At 37.4% G+C, this 20227-nt stretch overlaps 1 protein-coding gene and 1 pseudogene across 1 annotated transcript; one reads left to right on the top strand and one right to left on the bottom strand.

The window, feature by feature from the left end:
- Window positions 1–2892: 2892 nt before the first annotated feature.
- SYP81 (syntaxin of plants 81) lies at window positions 2893–17105 on the top strand. The gene is made up of 8 exons (XM_087331215.1): window positions 2893–3080; window positions 11760–11910; window positions 12546–12629; window positions 14684–14788; window positions 15169–15318; window positions 16018–16248; window positions 16370–16501; window positions 16736–17105. The coding sequence occupies exons 2-8, from the start codon at window positions 11833–11835 to the stop codon at window positions 16877–16879; spliced, it is 924 nt and encodes a 307-aa protein (XP_087187341.1). The 5' UTR covers window positions 2893–3080; window positions 11760–11832; the 3' UTR covers window positions 16880–17105.
- Window positions 7299–8551, bottom strand: LOC147854640 (uncharacterized; annotated as a pseudogene).
- Window positions 17106–20227: the final 3122 nt, after the last annotated feature.

The following is a 20227-nucleotide window of genomic DNA, read 5'->3' as shown; positions in this document are numbered from 1 at the left end:
AGGGCGTCTTTTTCCTCTCTATCTTTTTTTTGTGGGTTTCGGCGTCTTTCACCCATTTTCTCATATCATTCTCTATTTTTGCTAAACGATTAAACATATCTAAAAGTCTTCTTTACTTATAGCCTCATCTTGTATATCCTTATTGTCTTTAGTTCGTTTAGATGTCATTTTGGTGTCAATAAGAAAAAAAGATAAAAGATATGGGTGAGAGACTTAGTCGAGCCTGTGTGGACGTCACATTCACATTGGCATTTTGTTGGTTCACACATAGCACGCAACGAGCACGTCGAAAGAACCCACCAAAGGAGGCACACACCTCAAAGTTCCACCATGGATGTGCACTTTACAACGGTAACAAGAACGCAAAGCACGCACACACAGGCAAGAGGCAAGAGGCGACGACAACCGAACAACATGGCAACACGACAATACGGCCATAGATGGTAGCGCAACAACAAACGGCGGCAGCGCAACAACGAAACACACGGCAACAACGAGAGAGAGAGAGAGAGAGAGAGAGAGAGTAGAGAGTGTTTACCCTAATTCCAAACGATACCCTTCTCCATATGCCTTGCGTTTTCTCTTAATTTCGGAGATGCCCCTCCATCCCTCCCTCTCTCTCTCATAGTTCTCAAAATGAAAAAATGTGTATTCTACGTTTAGAATACGTTTTACAATACACGTTTTCTATGTTTAGAACTGGCATTTCATAATTTTTCACGTATTCTATATATTCTACGTATTTATGAGTAGTTAACATTTCAAAAAAAAATTAATAAGTATTTTTCTAAAAAGAAAACTTTGAAATTTTAAGAAGTATTTATGTATTTTATTACATGTATGCTATGTATTTGAAGTATTCTACACACATTCTAAATATTATACGTATTTTATCTGTAAAATACGTATTCTAAGTTTTTTTTTTAAAGTTAGAATACTTAGCATACATATTATATGTGTATTGTATACTAAGTATTCTTACAACACTGAGTCTCTCACTCTCCTTTCCCCACGAGGCATCCTCTTTATGTGATAAATATATTCGTTTTGGCTCGAGACAATTTGACATCTCAATCATCATGATTGTAAACACCCCAATTAACATCCCCATCATGCTTGAGCAACTTGTTTGTGCAAAATTCATGCATGTAGCCACCACTTTGCCTCCAAAATTGAAATTATCAATCTATGTATGTCAAAGGGGGATGTTGTCACATTACTTCCTAGCAAAGAACATAGAGACTTTTTCTAACCTTAACTCATGCCCCCACCGATTGACATGTCGAAGAAAAGTGTTATATTTATTGATTGTTTGATTTGCAACATACTATTAGACATTTACATAATTTTGGCAAAATTGAAGAGAAAAGAGTCATATTCATTGATCGATTGATTTTCATTTTAGCATCATATTGCATTGTCCTATGTGAGAGATTTCCAACAAATGATTGCTTTCATGTTCCATATTACAATCAAATCTATATAAGCATGAAGTTATACTAGTAAAGATTGACATTGATTACAATAAAATCTTTTTATAACTTAAGTTTGTCATCACGAGCATTGTGAATATGCTCTTGGTAAAGTGGTATTTTCCCTAACACAACGAAACTCTTGGAGATGTTATAGGCATGACAATGACCAAATCCCTAATGGAATGCAAATACATTTTTTTTAGCTTGATTCGCCGTCAACTATATGGTTTTATGCTCATCGAGAGGTCGTATGTCAAAATCTCCCACAAAAATTACCATTTGTGATACCCGATGTACCTTTGAAAGAAAACGATATAATACCTCCCATGGTCAAACATCACGATTGGTAGAAGCATCACCTTTCGTCTTTGAATTCGACCACATAATGTGTTCGATGTACGATCACGTAGACAAAGCTCACAATGTCACTGATTTAGCAATCATGATGAATGCAAATGACAGAGCAAAATTCGTTTCTTACCAAGAAAATGGAAGGTCAAAAAATTCTAAGTATGTGCATGTGGGAATGCACATTAGGCTGATGGAGATGATTGTGGCCAATAGGGTGGAAGCAGTGGCCATCGACATTTGATGAGGTAGGTAACAATTAGCAATGGTTTGGTTTGGTTCGAGAGTATCAAACTCAAACCGTTAAAAACTGAATTGAACCAAACTACAAAACTATTTTAACCGAACTATTACAAAAAATTCAAGCTCGAACGAAACGGTATTAGAATCTTTCAAACCTTTAAACCGTTACAACCACGCTTTCGCGGTTCGGTTTTGGTTTTTACGTTAGGTCAAATTTCAAAATTTCACATTTTTATTTTAAAAAATTAAAATTTTTGGATATTTCAATTTTATTAAAATTTAAAGATTTTCCTCAAAAAGATCAAAATTAGGCTTAAAATGTTCAAAAAAATAGTTAAGAAAATTATCGAGTGTCAATCCTAAACCGTCAAACCGTTTAAAATGTTTGAACCGCGGTTTCAAACCTTTAAAATTGAAAACCGTTAAATCGATAAAGGCTCGAACCGAACTGGTAAACCCCGAAACTGAACTGCTTAAACCGTTAAGCTGCGGTTTCGCGGTGTTTGGTTTAGTTGTTGCCGATTGGTAGAGGCAGGCGACAGTCTCTCTCGGTGTCCATGGGACCTAAGGGTATGTACTTGCCGGCCATTGGTTAACTATAAGTAAGTGCAGATGCCCTAGCCGGTCATCGAGTAACTATGTACATGTCATGTATAAAGTAAGCAGAAATGGCAGGAGGGGGGAAGGTCCAGGACCCAGGTGTAGGTCTCAAAACCTAGAGAGTTTGTGTACCTCAAAAAGAGAAGAGGAGGAGGAGAAGAAAAACAGGACTCTCTTTAGATACACACACATACATACATACATACATATATGTGGTAGCCAGAGAGGGAGTGGACCCTACCCTACCCTAAGCTAGGCTATGGCAGGCTGCTCCTCTTCAAGCAACCAAAACTCCATCTGCCTCTCTGTGGATTTGTTACGTTTCCCTTCTTTCTCGACACTTTGCCATCCGTCCCAAAGCTCCGCATTCTCCCGCACATCACGGCGCTCGTGAACATCGCCAGCGATATTCAGGTAAAGTAAATCGTTCTCATTTCTGTGTGTATGGAAAGACTGACGAGTGAGGGAGAGGGAGAGAGAGTGATGGATGAGGGAGATGGAGAAAGAGAGATGAAATGAGGGAGAGGGGGAGATATTATTAAACATCCACCTGACAATGATATGATCTATGGGATGGGGATGATCCCTTGGTGAGGATCAAACTTAGGTTCTTCCCAGATTTCTGACTTTGATGCTACGGTGTGAAAAGCCATGCCAAGGAAGAAGTTTTTTTTTTTAATCTCATATTAGACATGTTTATGTATGTGTAAACCCTCCAGGGTTTCTGAAACAAAAAGATAATGCATACATGGAGATATGGAGAGAGATTTGACGGTGGAAATAGGGAAAATCAACCAGATTTATGCGATTGGGATAGAATAAAAGAAGATACTTTTTGTGCATCAAGGGAAAGAAAGAAATAATTTTTAATCTATTAAAGGCCGAAATTCCGACCATGAGACAATCTACTATTGGAAATGACACAAGAGAAATAGTACAAGAATGATCGCATTGATCAAACAATGTGGATGCTCAGAAACAGTAAAAAAGAATAGTGTTATTATGTTGATGCTCAGAAACAATGTGGATGAATAGCAATCAAAGAACCCGAGATACTTATATAATCATGTAGAACAAAAGACGATGAGCTGTAACAGCTCCCAAATCTAGTTAAGGCTTGCATGCCGAAGGTAGTACAATGAGGAAATACTAGCTAAAATGTAGCTAGGTCCAATACTGCTGCATAATCAAACGTAAGATAAGTAATGTATTGGAAAGACACCTTTTCATATGGGGGTCTAGTTGAGAATGTCTTATTTCATCTCCAACCTGTTGAAAGGGTGGAGTCATGAGGGCCTAAACCCTCCCCCCAATGGGGTATGGTAGCAAAGAAGGGCAAAGGGAAAGAGAGAATAAAGAGTGTAACAATATATACTCTCTCTAACACTTTATATACTAAGAGATGGGGGAGGGGTTGTAGACCGGCTTGCTGCAACTTCCAGTCGTTGGTTTGCTGTAGCCAATCTATGTCTGACGGTCTGCAGCAATTACTGATCTGTGTGACCTGCAGATTGTAGCGGCGGATTTGTGTTCTGCAGCAGCAACGACTGACCTCTGATCTGTGAGATGGTGGCAAAGCTACGGGTGAGTGGTGTTAATGGATTGAGGGTGGAGAGGTTAAGAGGGGAAGCACAAAATGGGTTCGTGGTGGGTAGCAGCCTGTTGGGGTCGTCCCTCACAATGATTGTATAAGGCTTTTTGTATGGGAAATGTTGAGGTTGTGTCACTGGCAAGGGATGTCGGAGAATTGTATGTGACCTAGGCTAGTTTTGTGGGCATCTCCGAAACGAGCATTCTGATCAAGGGAAACATGTAAGAACCTTTGCATAGTACATATAGTTATATGGACATGGCAATGGCTATGACCATTTTGTTCTTGGTGCATTGGTGGCATGATATGTCGGTTCCGCGTAAATAAGGGTTGCTTGCTGAGGGGTTTTGCATCTTGGTGTGGTTGCTTGCTGAGGGGTTATACACGAGATTAAGACAAAAATGTGGGGAAAATGTACAAAGAATATCTTACAAAATGAAGGATTACGACTATTAAGGGCAAACTACCACGATTTCGGTGGTTTTTATGAAATCGACCACTCGATTAAAACACAAACGACAACGGAACAAGCAATAAGGGGGGCTAAAGAGTATCTGGTGAAGGTGAATATAGTGGGCTGCTGAGCATGACTACCTTTGACGACCACATTGCCTCGAATCGGAGTAGCTCTCTTGCCATTACGTCCTCCCTTAAACAACTGGGGTACGAGTTAGCCCAACCTTCTCCCAAAATCGCTGACATATACCATTCTCCACCGTGGAGAAGACGACGGAACCTCCAAAATAGTCGCAAGTAGATAACCACTGAAATGTCGAAGAAGAAACCGAAGAGGAAACCTAAAACCCAAACCCTAAAACTCTCAGAGTAAGAAGAAGACTAGAAATCAAACCCCCACAAGACCTAAAGTTTAGAGTAGAGAGGAAGAAACCCTAGATACTCACAAAAGAGAAGTGAAAACCCTAACTCTCAAGAATAATAATAATAGCCAAACCCTAGTAGTACACCCTTCACTCCAAAAATGACGATCTCTAGAAAAAGAAGAAGAAAAGAAGATAAACCCCTAATGATCCCCTCAAACAACAAAATGGGCGACCTGAAATAAACCCTCTTCTCCCCCCTTTTTAGAGAAAAAGAGGTGCCTATTTCGGCATTAAATGCATTTGTTCTCTTCTTTCTTCGAAAAAGAAAGGGAATAAGTGAACCTTTATTCACATTGACAGAGATTTGAACTATGCACCCCATTATCCTAACTTAATGGCTCTAACCACTAGGCCATTCACACTTATGTATTATATTCATGTTTCTTATTTACATATTCAATGATGTGAGTGAACCCTTGTTTTTCCCACTTTTCTCCCTTTGGCCATGCCACATCTCGACCACGTTGTGTTGTCATGATGTGGCGTGGCCTAAGGTAGAAAAAGAGAAACGGTGAAGGTCCACGCACGTTACAAAAAGATAAGTATACAAAAAAAAATAAAAATAAACAAGAGTGAATAGCCTAGTGGTTACAACTATTCTATGGGCTTGTTGGGGTGCAGAGTTCAAATTGTGAGAAAAGCTGTTAATAGAAGCAGCGGAAGAGTTAGAACAAAATAGACATAGCCAAGCTATGAGAAGGTTGTTAGACAGCAGTAGAAAAAATGGTTGCAAAGAGCAGAGGGTTTAGGGTTTAGGGGTGAAGGTCCACGCACGTTACAAAAAGATAAGTATACAAAGAAAAATAAAAATAAACAAGAGTGAATAGCCTAGTGGTTACAACTATTCTATGGGCTTGTCGGGGTGCAGAGTTCAAATTGTGAGAAAAGCTGTTAATAGAAGCAGCGGAAGAGTTAGAACAAAATAGACACAGCCAAGCTATGAGAAGGCTGTTAGACAGTAGTAGAAAAAATGGTTGCAAAGAGCAGAGACATAGCCAAAGAGTTGTGCATGTTTCTAAGTAGCAGCAGAAAATAATCTCATTACAAAAGAGGCTGGTATAAGCCTATTTATACAAAATTGGGAATGGTTGTTTGGTAGTTAAGAGACTCTTGTACTACCAAACAGGTACAATAAACTAGGAATAAAAAAAGGGAATATCTTGGAAAAAGTGGAAGAGACAAAAGGCATTTAAAGCATTGCAGATTCTAGAGAGAAAAGAATTTGGGAAGAGAGAGAATGTGGTACAGAGATAATAAAGATGAAAGAGAGTGCAGGTTTGGAGCTGCCACCCTCCAACACAAATCTCTACCAGTGCAACGTGAATAAAAGGTTATTTATTCTCTTTCCTTTTTCGAAGAAAGGAGGGGAATAAGTGCATTTAATGCCGAAAATAGACTCCTCTTTTTCTCTACAAAAGGAAGAGAAGGAAGTTTATTTTGGGTACCGTTTTTGTTGTTTGATGTGGACCGTTAGGGCTTCTTTTTTTTTTCTTCTACTTCTCCTCAACTTACTAGAGGACTTAGGGGTTTTGGGCTTGACTTCTTCTCCTCCTTTATCGTCTTAGTAAGAAAGTTTAGGGTTTCCTTTTCTTTTTGTCAACGTCTAGGGTTTCTTTTGCCTTGTAGCCTTAGGTCTTGTGAGGGTTTGTTTTCTATTCTTCTCCTTACTCTAGAGTTTTGGGTTTGGGTTTCTTCTTCCACTTTGAGCTTATCTTCCTACGACTATTTCTGAAGTTCGATCATCTTCTCCACCACAGAGAACACTATATGTTGGCGGCATCAAAGGAAGGGGGCAATAATCCGATGCATGGCAATGTAGCCAACAGAGTTAGTCGAAGTCTCAACGGCCACTAGACTCACCTTCACTGGAATCGTTTAGCCATCCCTTCAATTGCTTTGTTCTCGTTCGTATTCTAATCGTATGATCATTTGTATAAACCCACCGGTATCGTGGTAGTTTGTCTTTAATTGTTGTAACCCTTAATGTTGTAAGATATCCTTGTCTAGTTTGTATAAACCCACCAATATCGTGGTAGTCGTCCTTTCCCTGTCTAGTTTGTTCGACAAGAAAGGTCATTGAGTGCGAAAGGTTGATGAGCCCAAAGCATGACAAGCCCAAAGGTCGACGAGCCCAAAGGTCGACAAACCTTAGCCCGACAAGGTGCCGTCTTCGACAAAGGTCAATCTCCGATCTTCCCCCACCTTGCTGACTCCTTGGTCTAAGAACTCTGTGGTCCCGCTCGAGTACATAGTACCACGCACGAGCGTTATCGCGACAACGCCTCCTTGCATGCCAACTACCTATAGCATGCATCCTTGTGCAATAAGCAAGTCCCAAGTATTATTTGAATGCAAAGCCTTAATCTCTTCTTGCATAGCAAGCTCCCATTTATTGTTGTGCTCACATGCCTTTGCCTCTTTATATGTAAGATGTTCTCCCTCATCTATCAAATTATGTAGTGCATCCTTGTGCAATAAGCAAGTCCCAAGTATTATTTGAATGCAAAGCCTTAATCTCTTCTTGCATAGCAAGCTCCCATTTATTGTTGTGCTCACATGCCTTTGCCTCTTTATATGTAAGATGTTCTCCCTCATCTATCTACATTATGTAGTGCATCCTTGTGCAATAAGCAAGTCCCAAGTATTATTTGAATACAAAGCCTTAATCTCTTCTTGCATAGCAAGCTCCCACTTATTGTTGTGCTCACATGCCTTTGCCTCTTTATATGTAAGATGTTCTCCCTCAGCTATCAACATTATGTAGTGCAGCGAGGGGTCAAATCTACTCACATTTCGTCTAATACGAGTAGAACGTCTCACCCAATGATCCACATTGTCAGGCAATGGGTCAATATCAGGTGGTATGTCTAAATCATCATTATTAGGCTACTGTCCCTTATTTTCAGTGCCATTTTCAGCGTTATTACTTGGCTGCATATTCCCCTCAGGATCCTCATCTTGCTGTCTTTTGGCTCCAAAAGCACTGGATCATCAATATTTTCAGTCCTTTGTGGTGCATCCTGATGGTCAAAACTAAGTCTAACAGGTGGCTGGTCATGCTGAAATCTAACTCTTTTATGGTCATCTTTTGAGGCACAATTGTTTTGAAGCAGCCTTGCCTCATTGAAAACATCCCGGTTGCATATAACCTTCTTGAGTTGGGGTATCCAAATCTTGTAGCCCATTTTGCCTTCTTCACCATATCCCATGAAGAAGCCTTTAATGGACTTGACATCAAGTTTGTTTCTCAGCTCAAGCCTTATATGTACAAAAGCCTCGCAGCCAAAGACACGTAAGTGATCATATGAAGCAGGTTTACCAGACCAAACCTCTTCAGGGATGTCACCTTTTAAAGACACGTAAATCCATGAGGGAGATTAGCGGTGGACAGTAGGCATCTCACCCTCTCACAAAGTGTCCTATTATATCATTCAACCACACCATTAGAAGAGGGGCTGTATAGAACAATAAGCTCCCTCTTAATACCCAAAATTTCACAAAATTTCTTGAATTCAGCACTTGTATACTCACCATCATTATTCGTACGCAAACATTTCAGCTTTCTGCCTGTTTGGGTAGTCACAAATGCATGAAAATGCTTAAATGCAGTTAAGTCTTCATCTTTAGATTTAAGCAATTGAACCCATATTTTTCTATAGAAATCATCAACAAATGAAATAAAATACACAACAGCCCCCATAGATTTGGTGGGCATGCTACACACATAAGAATGAACAAGATCAAGTACACAAGACTTACGAGACTTACGCTTTACTTGCTTTCCATATTGGCATTCATTACAAAAGTTGAGCTTTGTACCTTTAGCATTAAGCTTCATTAGATTACGAAGCCTAGCAAGACCCTTTTGGCTCATATGGCCAAGTCTCTTATGCCACAACTTCATATGGGAGTGAACTTCAGCCAAAGCAATAAACTTGCTTGATATAACATTTCCTTGTAAACAATAAAGAGTTCCCTTCTTTGTGCCTTTCACAATCAGCCTTGAACCTTTTGTCATTTTCCATGATCCTCTCTCAAAGAGAATGCTATAACCATGCATATTCATTTGACCCGCAAAAAGCAATTTCTTCTTGATCCTTAGTACATAACATACATTATGCAAAACTAACTCATTAGTGCCATTTGTAGAAAAATGCACAATGCCAATACCCTCAATGGAACATGCATGATTTCCAAGGTATACATGGCCATGGTTGCGTGCAATAAAAGTAGAAAAACACTCCTTGATAGAAGTCACATGAAATGAAGCACCAAAGTCAACTACTATCTATGTTTGGGCCAATGCACCATTGACGGTCAACAAAGTATCAATAAGAACATTCTTAGTGATGCACATATCTTGTGAATGAACATTTACAGAGGCATCATATGCATAAGTATCATCAGCTGAAAAAGTGGCATATACAATGTCCTTAACATCTGATAGCTCCTCAATGATTACATTAGGAGGCCAAATTGGCCTTCTCTTTATACTTTTGTTTGTCATGTGCATCGATATTGTACTTTTTCTTATCTCCAAAATTCTGCTTTTTTTCAAGTTCTGCTTTGTAATAGCGGCAATTAGGTTTCTTGTGGCCTTTCTTGCGACACTGATAGCATGTTACATCATTGCTTTTACCTTTGCAGCTATTTCCCCGTTCCTTGCTTCTACTTTTGTTCTTGTGTACATATCTACTTCTCTTGTCTGTCCCACCTCTAACCATGTTGATTGAGTTGCCACCTTGTCCACTTGTTTTTTTCTTGATATCTTCATTGAGTATGGAACCCTTAACACCATCAAAGGTCAAGTTGGGGTTATTAGACAATGAGACTACCAATGTCTCCCATGAGTCAGGTAGTGTCATAAGCAAGAAAATGGCCCTGAGCTTGTCATCAAAAGGAGCCATTCCTGAGTCTTGTAGCTATGGTAAGGTGCTTGTAAACAAAGACAAGTGTTTAGTTGCACTCTTAGATTCATCCAGCTGCAAGCCAACAAGCTTTAGCATTAGATGTACTTGATTAAAAGCGTATTGTTTTCATATGTAGCCTTCAGCTTAGCCCATATTTCGAAAGTAGATATCAAGCCTTTGAGATCTACCAAAATCTCATTAGAAACAACCATCTTAATATATGTGTTAACCTTTTTGTTCAAAATCCTCCATGCATCTTCTGACATGTTCTCTGGTTTTTCTGCCTCCAATGCCCTATCACAATCCTTTAGAAAGAGAATTCCTTACATTCTCTCCTTCCACAAGTCAAAACTCGTTCCCGCAAATCGTCAAATCTCAAATAGATTCTTCACATCTGAGGAGGATGATGCTATAGTTGCACAATATAGAGGTTAACCTGCTAGAATTTTAGGTCAAATGTACCAAAATTAGAAACTAACCTCAAGAAACAATGCACCATAGCTCTAAAAGGTCACAAGAGAAATCGGGGCAAAAATAAGCAATTTTGGGCACAAAAATTGATCTCTAATTTTTTTGCGTAGAGAATTTCAGAACTTTAATCCATGCTTAAAAACAACTAATGTTATCTTTGACCTCAGAGAGCATATATAAAGCTAATACTCAGCTTTTCGATGCATATAGGAGCAAAAGCCCCAATTTTTAGGTTCTGTTTTGCAGAAATATATGGATAAATTTGCTCAAAACAATTTGCTTTAACATGTATATAACCTAAAAACAGCTTGTTATGGATTGTTGCGACGCCCAAGAAGTTCCTCGAATCTCACTGGTATATTCTTTCCATCGCCAAGCAACAAGACTTACCAGGTATTCTCCCTCTTTCTCTCTCTCTCTCTCTCCCCTCGATTCCAGTGATTCAATGTTGTAATCACTTTGAATGGATCAATCACTATGTCCTGGGGGAATCAGTCAAAACTTTACTTTGCAGATTCCATCGTATAGATCCGTGGAATCGCCAAAAATGTCATGACACACAACAATTTTACACTAGTGTTAACCTTTTGCATGATGCAACATTTGCACACTACTATCAGCATTCTGTGTCAGAAAATCATTGCTATTCCTCATATACGTTAATCATACCTTGATGCAACATCAGACACGAGTATATCATATTCCATCATCTCATGATGCACCATTTCACTCTAGGATTGCCATATTTAGTCTAGTAATCATTACATTCCACATGGACATACGACTTTCACCATGCAACATTAAACACTAATATCATCCTATTTTGTTCGAGAATCACCATATTGCACATATAGACTACATGATATGATTCAAATTTGCACCGGCACGATAATACTTTTCCTAGAAATCATCATATTCCATATCATGATGCAGTGTTTCACATTATCATCCAATGGTGTCATGAATTTATCATATTCCATACATGCGGACAACATATCATGGTGTAACATTGCACAATATCATTCTATTTTCTTTTGACCAATAGATATTGCCATGTAGGTTTCTCATTTTATCTAACGAGCTATTTTGTGAATTTAGAACTTGTGAAAACCATTTGATCCTTCTCATGGATTTATTATTTTTGCCTTTATAAATCTAACTGCCCTTAAGGTACAAAGCATAATAAATAGATTTTTATCAAGGATTTACCGATGATTTCAAATAACTTTTTCATGTGAAGCATTCCATCCTCCATGGGCTGCCTTTGAATGTCAACTTGACCTTAGAGATCAAGTATCCTCTCGCCGCTGAAGATGGGAACAGCAAGAGATATAACCAATGAGTTCAAAACTTGCATTCGTGCTGTGGCTGTCAAGCAAGGGCTGGATGAGGTTAGTTAGATCACATCCTTGTTTTATTTTTCATAAAGCATCTTTCACTAGTGTCAAAGATATAAAATGTGTATTTTCAATGCTACTTATATTATGATACATTGTCAGTATTATATTGATGCTAATCGACGGAACTAACCTTCTTGCGGAAAATGTTGCGAAACTATCAAGTTCTCAAGGTTAACTATATCTTTATGTAACTTATCCATGCGTGGGCATGTACACATGTAAGAATTCCATAATGGATCATATGGGATGTTTTCGTCCCCTTTAAAGGCTCGATGCTGTGTACACTATTCATTTCTGATTCCCTGTTGTAGAAAAACATTGATGCTTATAGAGCCTGAGTAGCGGCATGAGATCTTTAATGATTAACGGTTGTAAGAGAGTAGCTCACCCTTCAGTCATTATATGGTATTCAAGAGCATGAAGATGAGGAACGATCATGTGAGAAGTTTCTCTTTCTTTAGTCACTATCCCTTCAGATGGAGAATGTTGCTACCAAGAAAGGATTCACTTGCAACAATGTTGCATTGTTTGCATTAATTATGCTTTAGTATTTTAAATGTAATTTTGTTAGACTGCTAGGTATTTCAAATTCACTAAATATGTGTTGTATCTTACATTTGCAATAGGCAACCATAATGAAATTGACAAGCTCTTTGATCATGCCAAAAGCTATCGGGCGGTCTGCCTTCACAAGTGCTGGAATTGAAATTGTATGGTATTTTAAACTTATATTATCATGCATAAAGTTTCATAACAAATTTCTAATGTAACTTTCCAGTTAATCATGCTTACATGATATATACATTGTAAAGAATCTAACTCTAGTAGAGTTGAATATTCAGAAGCATAGTGTGTGTGTATAAGCAAGAGAAGGAATCAGAGAGAATAACCAGAAAATAAGAAAACACGCAGTAGGGGGATGGCAGCTTATGCACTGAAGAGAGCTATATTAATTAACTAAAGATCATCAACTAAATAGAATGGGCAAAGGGGGTTTTATATAGAAGTCCTCAAGGGACTGCCATATTAAATGTGTTGGTGGAATCTAACCAAGATATCCACTTGAGTACGTTTTTGTCATAAGAATATGTAATATTCTTTGACCACATTAACACTCGACAACTACACCAATTACAATAAAGTGTGCTCACACACTTTTTCACACATTGTCCTTTTCTTCATAAGCACATGTTCACACAAATTGAGCTTGATTCTCAACACGTCCCCTCATGCTGTGTCGTTAACCACATGCTGTAGAACACTTATGTCTACACACTGTGTGATGTGGCGATTGCCTTCTTTTTCAAGACTTTCCACTCAGACTCCAACACCCCTGTGGGTATTTCACTCTTGTCTATGGGCTTGTACAGGTCTTTGACTATCAAAAGATCTTCCATCCTGATATTCCAATCAGAGTAGTTGTGTCAGTTTGGGACTATCATTCCTGGAAAACCACTCACACCACCTTCCATCTTGCACCTCAAGCTTTGATACCAGTTTGTTAGGACTTAGGATCGTAGATAGATGAGAAAGAGACTGAAATGTACAGAACAGAAAACAAAAAAATATAGTACACAAATTTTACATGGAAACCCTAAAACAGGGAAAACCACGGGGCAACAGATTTTCACTATAGACAGAAGTACAATAGAAACAGATTACAAATCTCTGAAGATCAGAGAATCCTCACTTAAGGTTTTGGCACGTTCCCCTAACTATGCCTACGCTCATTTTCCCTCTTGTCTCCTTACTTCTCTCTGTTATTCTCTTTGAGCACTCTTAACTGTTCTGCACAGTTCCACAATTTCCCCCTTAAAGTTTGCCCTAGCTCCACATATTTATATAAGAAATAAGTTATTATTATTATATTATAATAATAGCAGTTAATCGGCTGACTGGTCGACTTGACTGTCCCACCCACAAGTCGATAGTCTAGTCGATTTGACTAGCTGATTCTTATGTCGACTATCGAGTCGGTCTGACTAGCAGACTTTGTCATCGACCATCAGTTTGGCTCAACTAGTCGGCCTAGTCATTCACTTGGATCGTCCATCCAATATAGTCGACTACCACAGTCGACTCGCTGGTCGATCCGATCGACCATCCTGAATTTGGCTTGTCGACTCCTCCAATTCAACTGCCGACTTCTCCCAGTAGGAGGGACAAAACCCTCACAATTTTTTCTTCACTGCTCAACTATTTTAATTCATTATGCTCCAAGACATATTTTATTCCCTTTCATAAGTGCATCTTCTATGAACCTGCAGTCTCATTTTTGTATTTAAAGGCTTTTAGCGTCACTAAAAAATACTCCTTGTTTTGTTTATTTTTCTGCTGCTGGAAGCCTCTTTGGCATGTTATTACTGTTCGTAACAGTTTTCTCACATTATTATCTTGAAGAATACCATTTCAATATAACATTAATAATTATTTACTGAGTAATATTTATTTTATTTTGATTTGTTTTTCTCAAAGATGAGACAAAGCTTAAGATGTAATGTCTTGTTTGGTCTTATAGGCCATTTTGGCCTCTTAAAAGACATTAATATATCATTCTTTCTTTATTTCAGCTTTTTGACTTGACTTCCAGCAGCAATGCTGTTTAAATGCTCAGTACCAGGAACGATATGCTGATATATTCTGACTTTTCTAAGTTATTTTACTTCTCTGTAAATGGCATGTTCTGCTCCTGCTATTGCAGCCCATAGTTTCCAACTAGAGATCCTTTCTCGTACATTGTTGATGTAATCTCTATGTCATGCAGATGAGAAGTATCAATACATTGCACACATTTATTGTAACACATCACAAAGATTACACTGATCGTCATCGAAGTACCGAACAAGATCGAGACAGCATTGAGCATGAGGTATGCTATTTTAAAATTTTAAATTTTAAATACTAATTTTCTTCTTTCATTTTGTTCAAAATGCTGGATTGTCTACTGTCAATGGAATATATATCAGTCCACTATTGAAAGTCATCAATGGAGCCTTATTTAAAAGAAGACATCATCCACTTCAATTTTTGTTACGTGTGTATTTTGATTGTGATTCTCTACCGGATGTTATGAAAGGAATTAATGAAATTATTTTTATTGATACCTATCTTATATGGAATAAGATGAATGTTCTTCTGGGTTGCATGTATAGGATAAATGTGTGCGTAACTGCCAGCAAATAAGGATGTAGTTCATGAAACAGGATAATCTGGGAACTGAGCAACAGTACGTTTTCTTACTCATTTCAGGTGGGAATGTTTGTTAAGACTTGTCGAGAACGTGTAGAAATTTTGAAGAATACCATTGGCAGAGATGAAACTGGAGGTCAAAGCAAATGGCTTGGTGGACTCATTGGCAATTCTTCTAATGCTGATTTAGTTGCACACCAGCATGGTGTGGTATGATTTCCTCTTGGTTTCCTTGCTGATGTGTGACTTTGACATGAATATTTTTGGTATTAGAAGAGCTAAATTTATGTATAAGAAGAGCTCTTCAAAGAGATTTGATTTATGGACTTTCCTGATCTATCCTTTCGTGATGCTACAATTTTGATTCATATAGTATTACGAGGGCATAACTTTTTTTTTTCCAGTCATTGAATATTTCACTGTTGATGGGCTGTACTATCCAACTTGTCTGATTTGGGCTTCAAATTAGTGAATGCAACATGGTATTCTTTGGGTATAAATGCCACATGTGGCTTTTGCATTCTAAAATGTACTGGTATAAGCAAAAAATTCAAGTATATGATCTAGCAAAGATGAAAAGAGACTGCTAATGTATGTAGTGGGGCCACCATTACTGTTGGTGTTTGAATATATGTGAGCTTTGAATACTATTATCATTTGTGGAGATGTATTCTGTACAATAAGTTGATTCTATCTTTGGCTTCTAAATATCCTCATCATGCTACGTTTTACTTTCAATTGCCCATTTTCCTTGTACACTAGTTAAGGACATATTTGTAGAGGGCCTTTAAAAAAAGAATCATCATAATGAGTCGTCACCATGTCATTTTACCCTTTTCAAGATGTTGAAAATTGCAAGTGAATCAAATTTTAGTTAATGAAAATAAACATTTTAGCTATGTTTTCCAGGTGCTTATTCTGAGTGAACGGTTGCATTCAGTGACTGCATATTTTGATGGCTTACGTGCGGTGCGATTTCAAGAAGCTATTGAAAAAACTACGCCACGATGGAGAAAAGGGATGGTTGCACAGAGGACAAATGAAAAGGGAGCTGATATTGTAGAGGCCACTAGACAAGAAAGTCGGCCTGAATTAGAGTCAAAGCATCAGTTGTTGGATGATGAGACTCATGCCTTGCAGGTCTATATATAATACATAATTGTCATGCTTACGTACATATACATGGAGCATTATCCACATGTATATTTATATACGCATTGTCCTTCCATGAACAAATCCGTGTGAAAAACATGTGTAATAGGTGGAGCTTATGAATCTGCTAGATTCTGCACAAGAGACAGAGAGAAAGATGATCGAGATGTCTGCTTTAAATCACTTGTTTTCAACCCATGTTCTTCAGCAAGCGCAACAAATTGAAATACTATATCAGCAGGTTTGCTATTTATTTATTTTATTGAAATCATGGAGGCAGATGCTATTTTCCAGTAGATAACCCCCCCCTCCCCCTGTGAGTTTTTTTTAATATCATGGTGGCACTGCCTTTAAATGAGGAAAATATTGTATGTTCTATTAATTCTATTTTCCTTCTCTTAAACAATTAGTGTTTATTACATATTTTTGTTCTCTTGTAAGGTTTTTTTTTTTTTCACTGGTCTACTTGATGTAGGCTGTGGCTGCAACAGAAAATGTGGATAAAGGAAACAAAGAGATACGCAAAGCGATTGATCGATCCAACAGTAGTCGGACTTTCCTCATTCTTTTCTTCATTGTCTTTCCTCTTGCCCTTCTATTTTTGCATTGGTATAACTGAACAGTTTTGTTTGCCATGAATTATGTGTACCATGTATAGCATTGTATCCTTTTAGGATGTCTAGCATACACAGACTTGTTATTGATTTTGTCGTTCTATACCATGTTTCAAGAACCTGTGTCTATAAAACCAGAAAAGACTGATATTATGGAAAGGAATTGGACAGCCTCCCAATCAATGATATAATCATATATATATAAGAAATCTGGTCTCTTAATACCTTTTTGGTTTCATCATTTCAAATTATTATTTTCTTGTATTTCTTCAAATGAGAAATGGTTTTGTTAGATGTAGTCCTATCTACAGAATGACATCAACTTTGTGGCAGATGACAATGATAATCCAACCTTGACATACAACTTTGATACATCTATTCTTCGTTGTGGAATACAATGGAAAGTCTTTTTATAACCGACTTAATTAGGCCAAATAGGCACCAAATCTTTTATATGCCAATATAGGGCACCTGCACATGAATACTGACATCTCAACAATACCAAAACAATGAACAGACATTTTACCTATTATGGCATTATAATGCAATGTAATGGTTTAAGTTGCAACTCTTATGAAGTGTTGATTCTATCAATTCTGTAACCCATACATTAAAATTGTGTATTTTATCTTCTATAATAGTATATTTGACCTCCAGGGGAAGGGTGATAATGATCTCTTCCCCACAAATACAAGTAGTGAAATGAGATGTAGAGGGTAGAATGATGTGGATCAGGGCAGGAATTTGACGGGTGTCATGCTCGTCGAAGGCCATTTTGACCGTCAACACATAATAAAAATGCCCGTCAAGTGACATATAAAGTTTAAATATCCATTTTTCATGCGAAAGGCCCCTACAAATTATGCATGTCAAATGACATGTGAAAATTCTATTTTCCATGTCATATATATTATATACATATACATATGTCACTTATTATATATACATATATGAAGTGTGTATTATAATATATTAATACTATATAAAAGAAATCCAAAAATTATATGTTTTTTATAACACGCTTAAAATAATATCATTATCATGTAATAATGGTATATATTCTCAAGTATTTATTCTTAATTTCTTTACTAATAATATTAGTTGAGATTTGATTGAAATTTTAAACAATAACCTTTATTAAATACATACTATAAGAGTGTATAACTCTAGGTTTGATTTTAATGTTTTAAGTGTTAAGTTAAAACTAAATTTTTACTAACTTTTTTTTCATACTTATTAGTAAAAACATTAACATGATATTAATTTTATGTATTTCATTATCTTTGTTAGGTAGTTATGTTTATTTGTGCATCTGTGTGCACTTTCTATAGTAATGAAATGTACAACATGAAGCATCATATAGAACTTTCATTATTAAAATTGGTAAAACATCATGTAAAACTTTCATTATTAAAATTTGTATGTCAAATGACATGTTAGTTTTTGCACTCTTGTGTCATATGACATACATCTTTAAAAAATGCCCGTCAAAAAACTTTTATACTAACCTGTCAAATTCAGGCCTTGATGTGGATGTTGCACAAGATCTCAAACATACTAGTCTTATTCATTGTGCTATATTGTATCCCTCCAAAGGGATCAAAATATGTATAATCAAGGGATCAAGAGACAAAAAAATCGATGGATGGCAATTTGTACAATTAAGCTCTATGAGGATTTTGTCCTCAAAGGAGTTACATCTATGTAGAACACTTTTAGGGGTTTATTGGTGAATTCATGTTACCCATATGAAACAAAAATAAAAGTTCAAAGCTTTTCTAAAGCTCCATGACCATGGTCTTAATGCATATGTTGAAATGACTTTACAACCAATTTACAAGCATGAATACATAACTAATATGTATGGGTTGAGTATGTTAGAAATATTGAGAATTGATAATATAGGTATATAGAGTTACAACCACAGAGATGGATATATGAAAACAAAATTTCTATTACATATGAGAGTAGCTCACAATGGTAGTTCACCCATGTGCTCACACCTTAGAGCTTAGATGGGATATGGACCACCTCACTACAAAATTAGTGGACACTTGAGACTGATAATCAATCCAACCACTATGTAAGAAAGTGAATTATAGTCTATGTTTGGTCGGAGTATAACACTAAATGTGCAAGTCAGTTGATTGTAGTGGAGATATTCCTTTTTTGTCAACTGACTAATGCTAGATAGTACTTATCTAGAAGTCAATGGCACATACTTCAAGACTAAGTACATTGTAACTTGCCCACAAAATATTCTAGTTAACTTGATTAGCCAACCCTATTAGCTTACTTCGCTCTATCCTAAATACATTGTGTCTTACGCATCTACAGTTTCCTAGATTGACACCTCTAAGAGCACATATGGGGATAGATTTACAACTTGGGACTAATCATTGATTATATCTAACATGCCCGCTGAATGGTCAACCCATTGAGTTCACTTGGAATTGGGCCAACTCCTAGTCGTCGAAGTTGTTGTTGTAGTTGTTCTACTCCAAGCACCTTTGTGAAGATATCTGCAGCATTTTCTTATGTCAGACAGTACTCAAGCTCCACAATCTCATAATTTATTAGCTCCCACACATAGTGATACTGAATCTCTATGTGTTTAGTATGTGCATGAAATACGGGGTTCTTGGCAACGGCCATGCAACTCTGATTGTCACACCTCAATACCGTTATCGTCCTTATTGGAACCGCCACATCTATAATGATTCTTCTTAGCCAAACTACCTCACATGCCGCTATGCATGTTGCTTTGTATTCTGCCTTCGTTGAAGATAGTGCCACTGTTGGTTGTTTTTTTACTACTCCATGAAACAACTCCAAAGCCTATTGAAAAACATGTGCGAAATAGCGCTCGGCCACAACCGAGTCTCAATCACTCAATGGAGATTAGATTAATGCACTTACACAGTATGAGACAACACTAGATGTTTACGTGGAAAACCCAAAATGGGAAAAAACCACGGGAGCCCACAGACTCCAACTATCACTATGAGAGGAAGGGGTACAATAGAATGAGACTCAGAGGCAACGACCTCGAGCTCTATGTCTTCACCAACCGACGGTTACAACAAAAAAGCTTTCTGTATTTCACATTCTCCTCTCATGCTCTCTCTATGTCTATACAACAATATCTCTACACATTATACTAACGTGATTGCCCTAACTCATATTTATACTTATATGACTTTAGAAACAAATTTACAGATATGTCCTTGGACCGAATTCCCAACAAGCTCCCCCTTCACTCCAACATGGGATGTCTTGTCATTTCAATTCTTCTCCGGCACATGTCCAACTTGTCTACTAACAACACCTTGCTCAACATGTCCGACCCATTC

Source organism: Azolla caroliniana, unplaced genomic scaffold (genome assembly GCF_043228905.1).
Source record: "Azolla caroliniana isolate FFs.n. ecotype wild unplaced genomic scaffold, voAzoCaro1.0.p SCAF_15, whole genome shotgun sequence".
Classification (NCBI taxonomy): domain Eukaryota; kingdom Viridiplantae; phylum Streptophyta; class Polypodiopsida; order Salviniales; family Salviniaceae; genus Azolla; species Azolla caroliniana.
The sequence above is the reverse complement of the archived record's forward strand: the minus strand, read 5'-3'. Positions and strand labels throughout refer to the sequence as shown.

Excerpts from the sequence above, each read along its gene's own strand:
- SYP81 (XM_087331215.1), top strand. The coding sequence starts at position 11,833 with ATGGGAACAGCAAGAGATATAACCAATGAGTTCAAAACTTGCATTCGT. Across the intron at positions 14,789-15,168 it reads GAGACAGCATTGAGCATGAG|GTGGGAATGTTTGTTAAGAC; the intron begins GTATGCTATTTT and ends TACTCATTTCAG. Across the intron at positions 16,249-16,369 it reads ATGAGACTCATGCCTTGCAG|GTGGAGCTTATGAATCTGCT; the intron begins GTCTATATATAA and ends CATGTGTAATAG.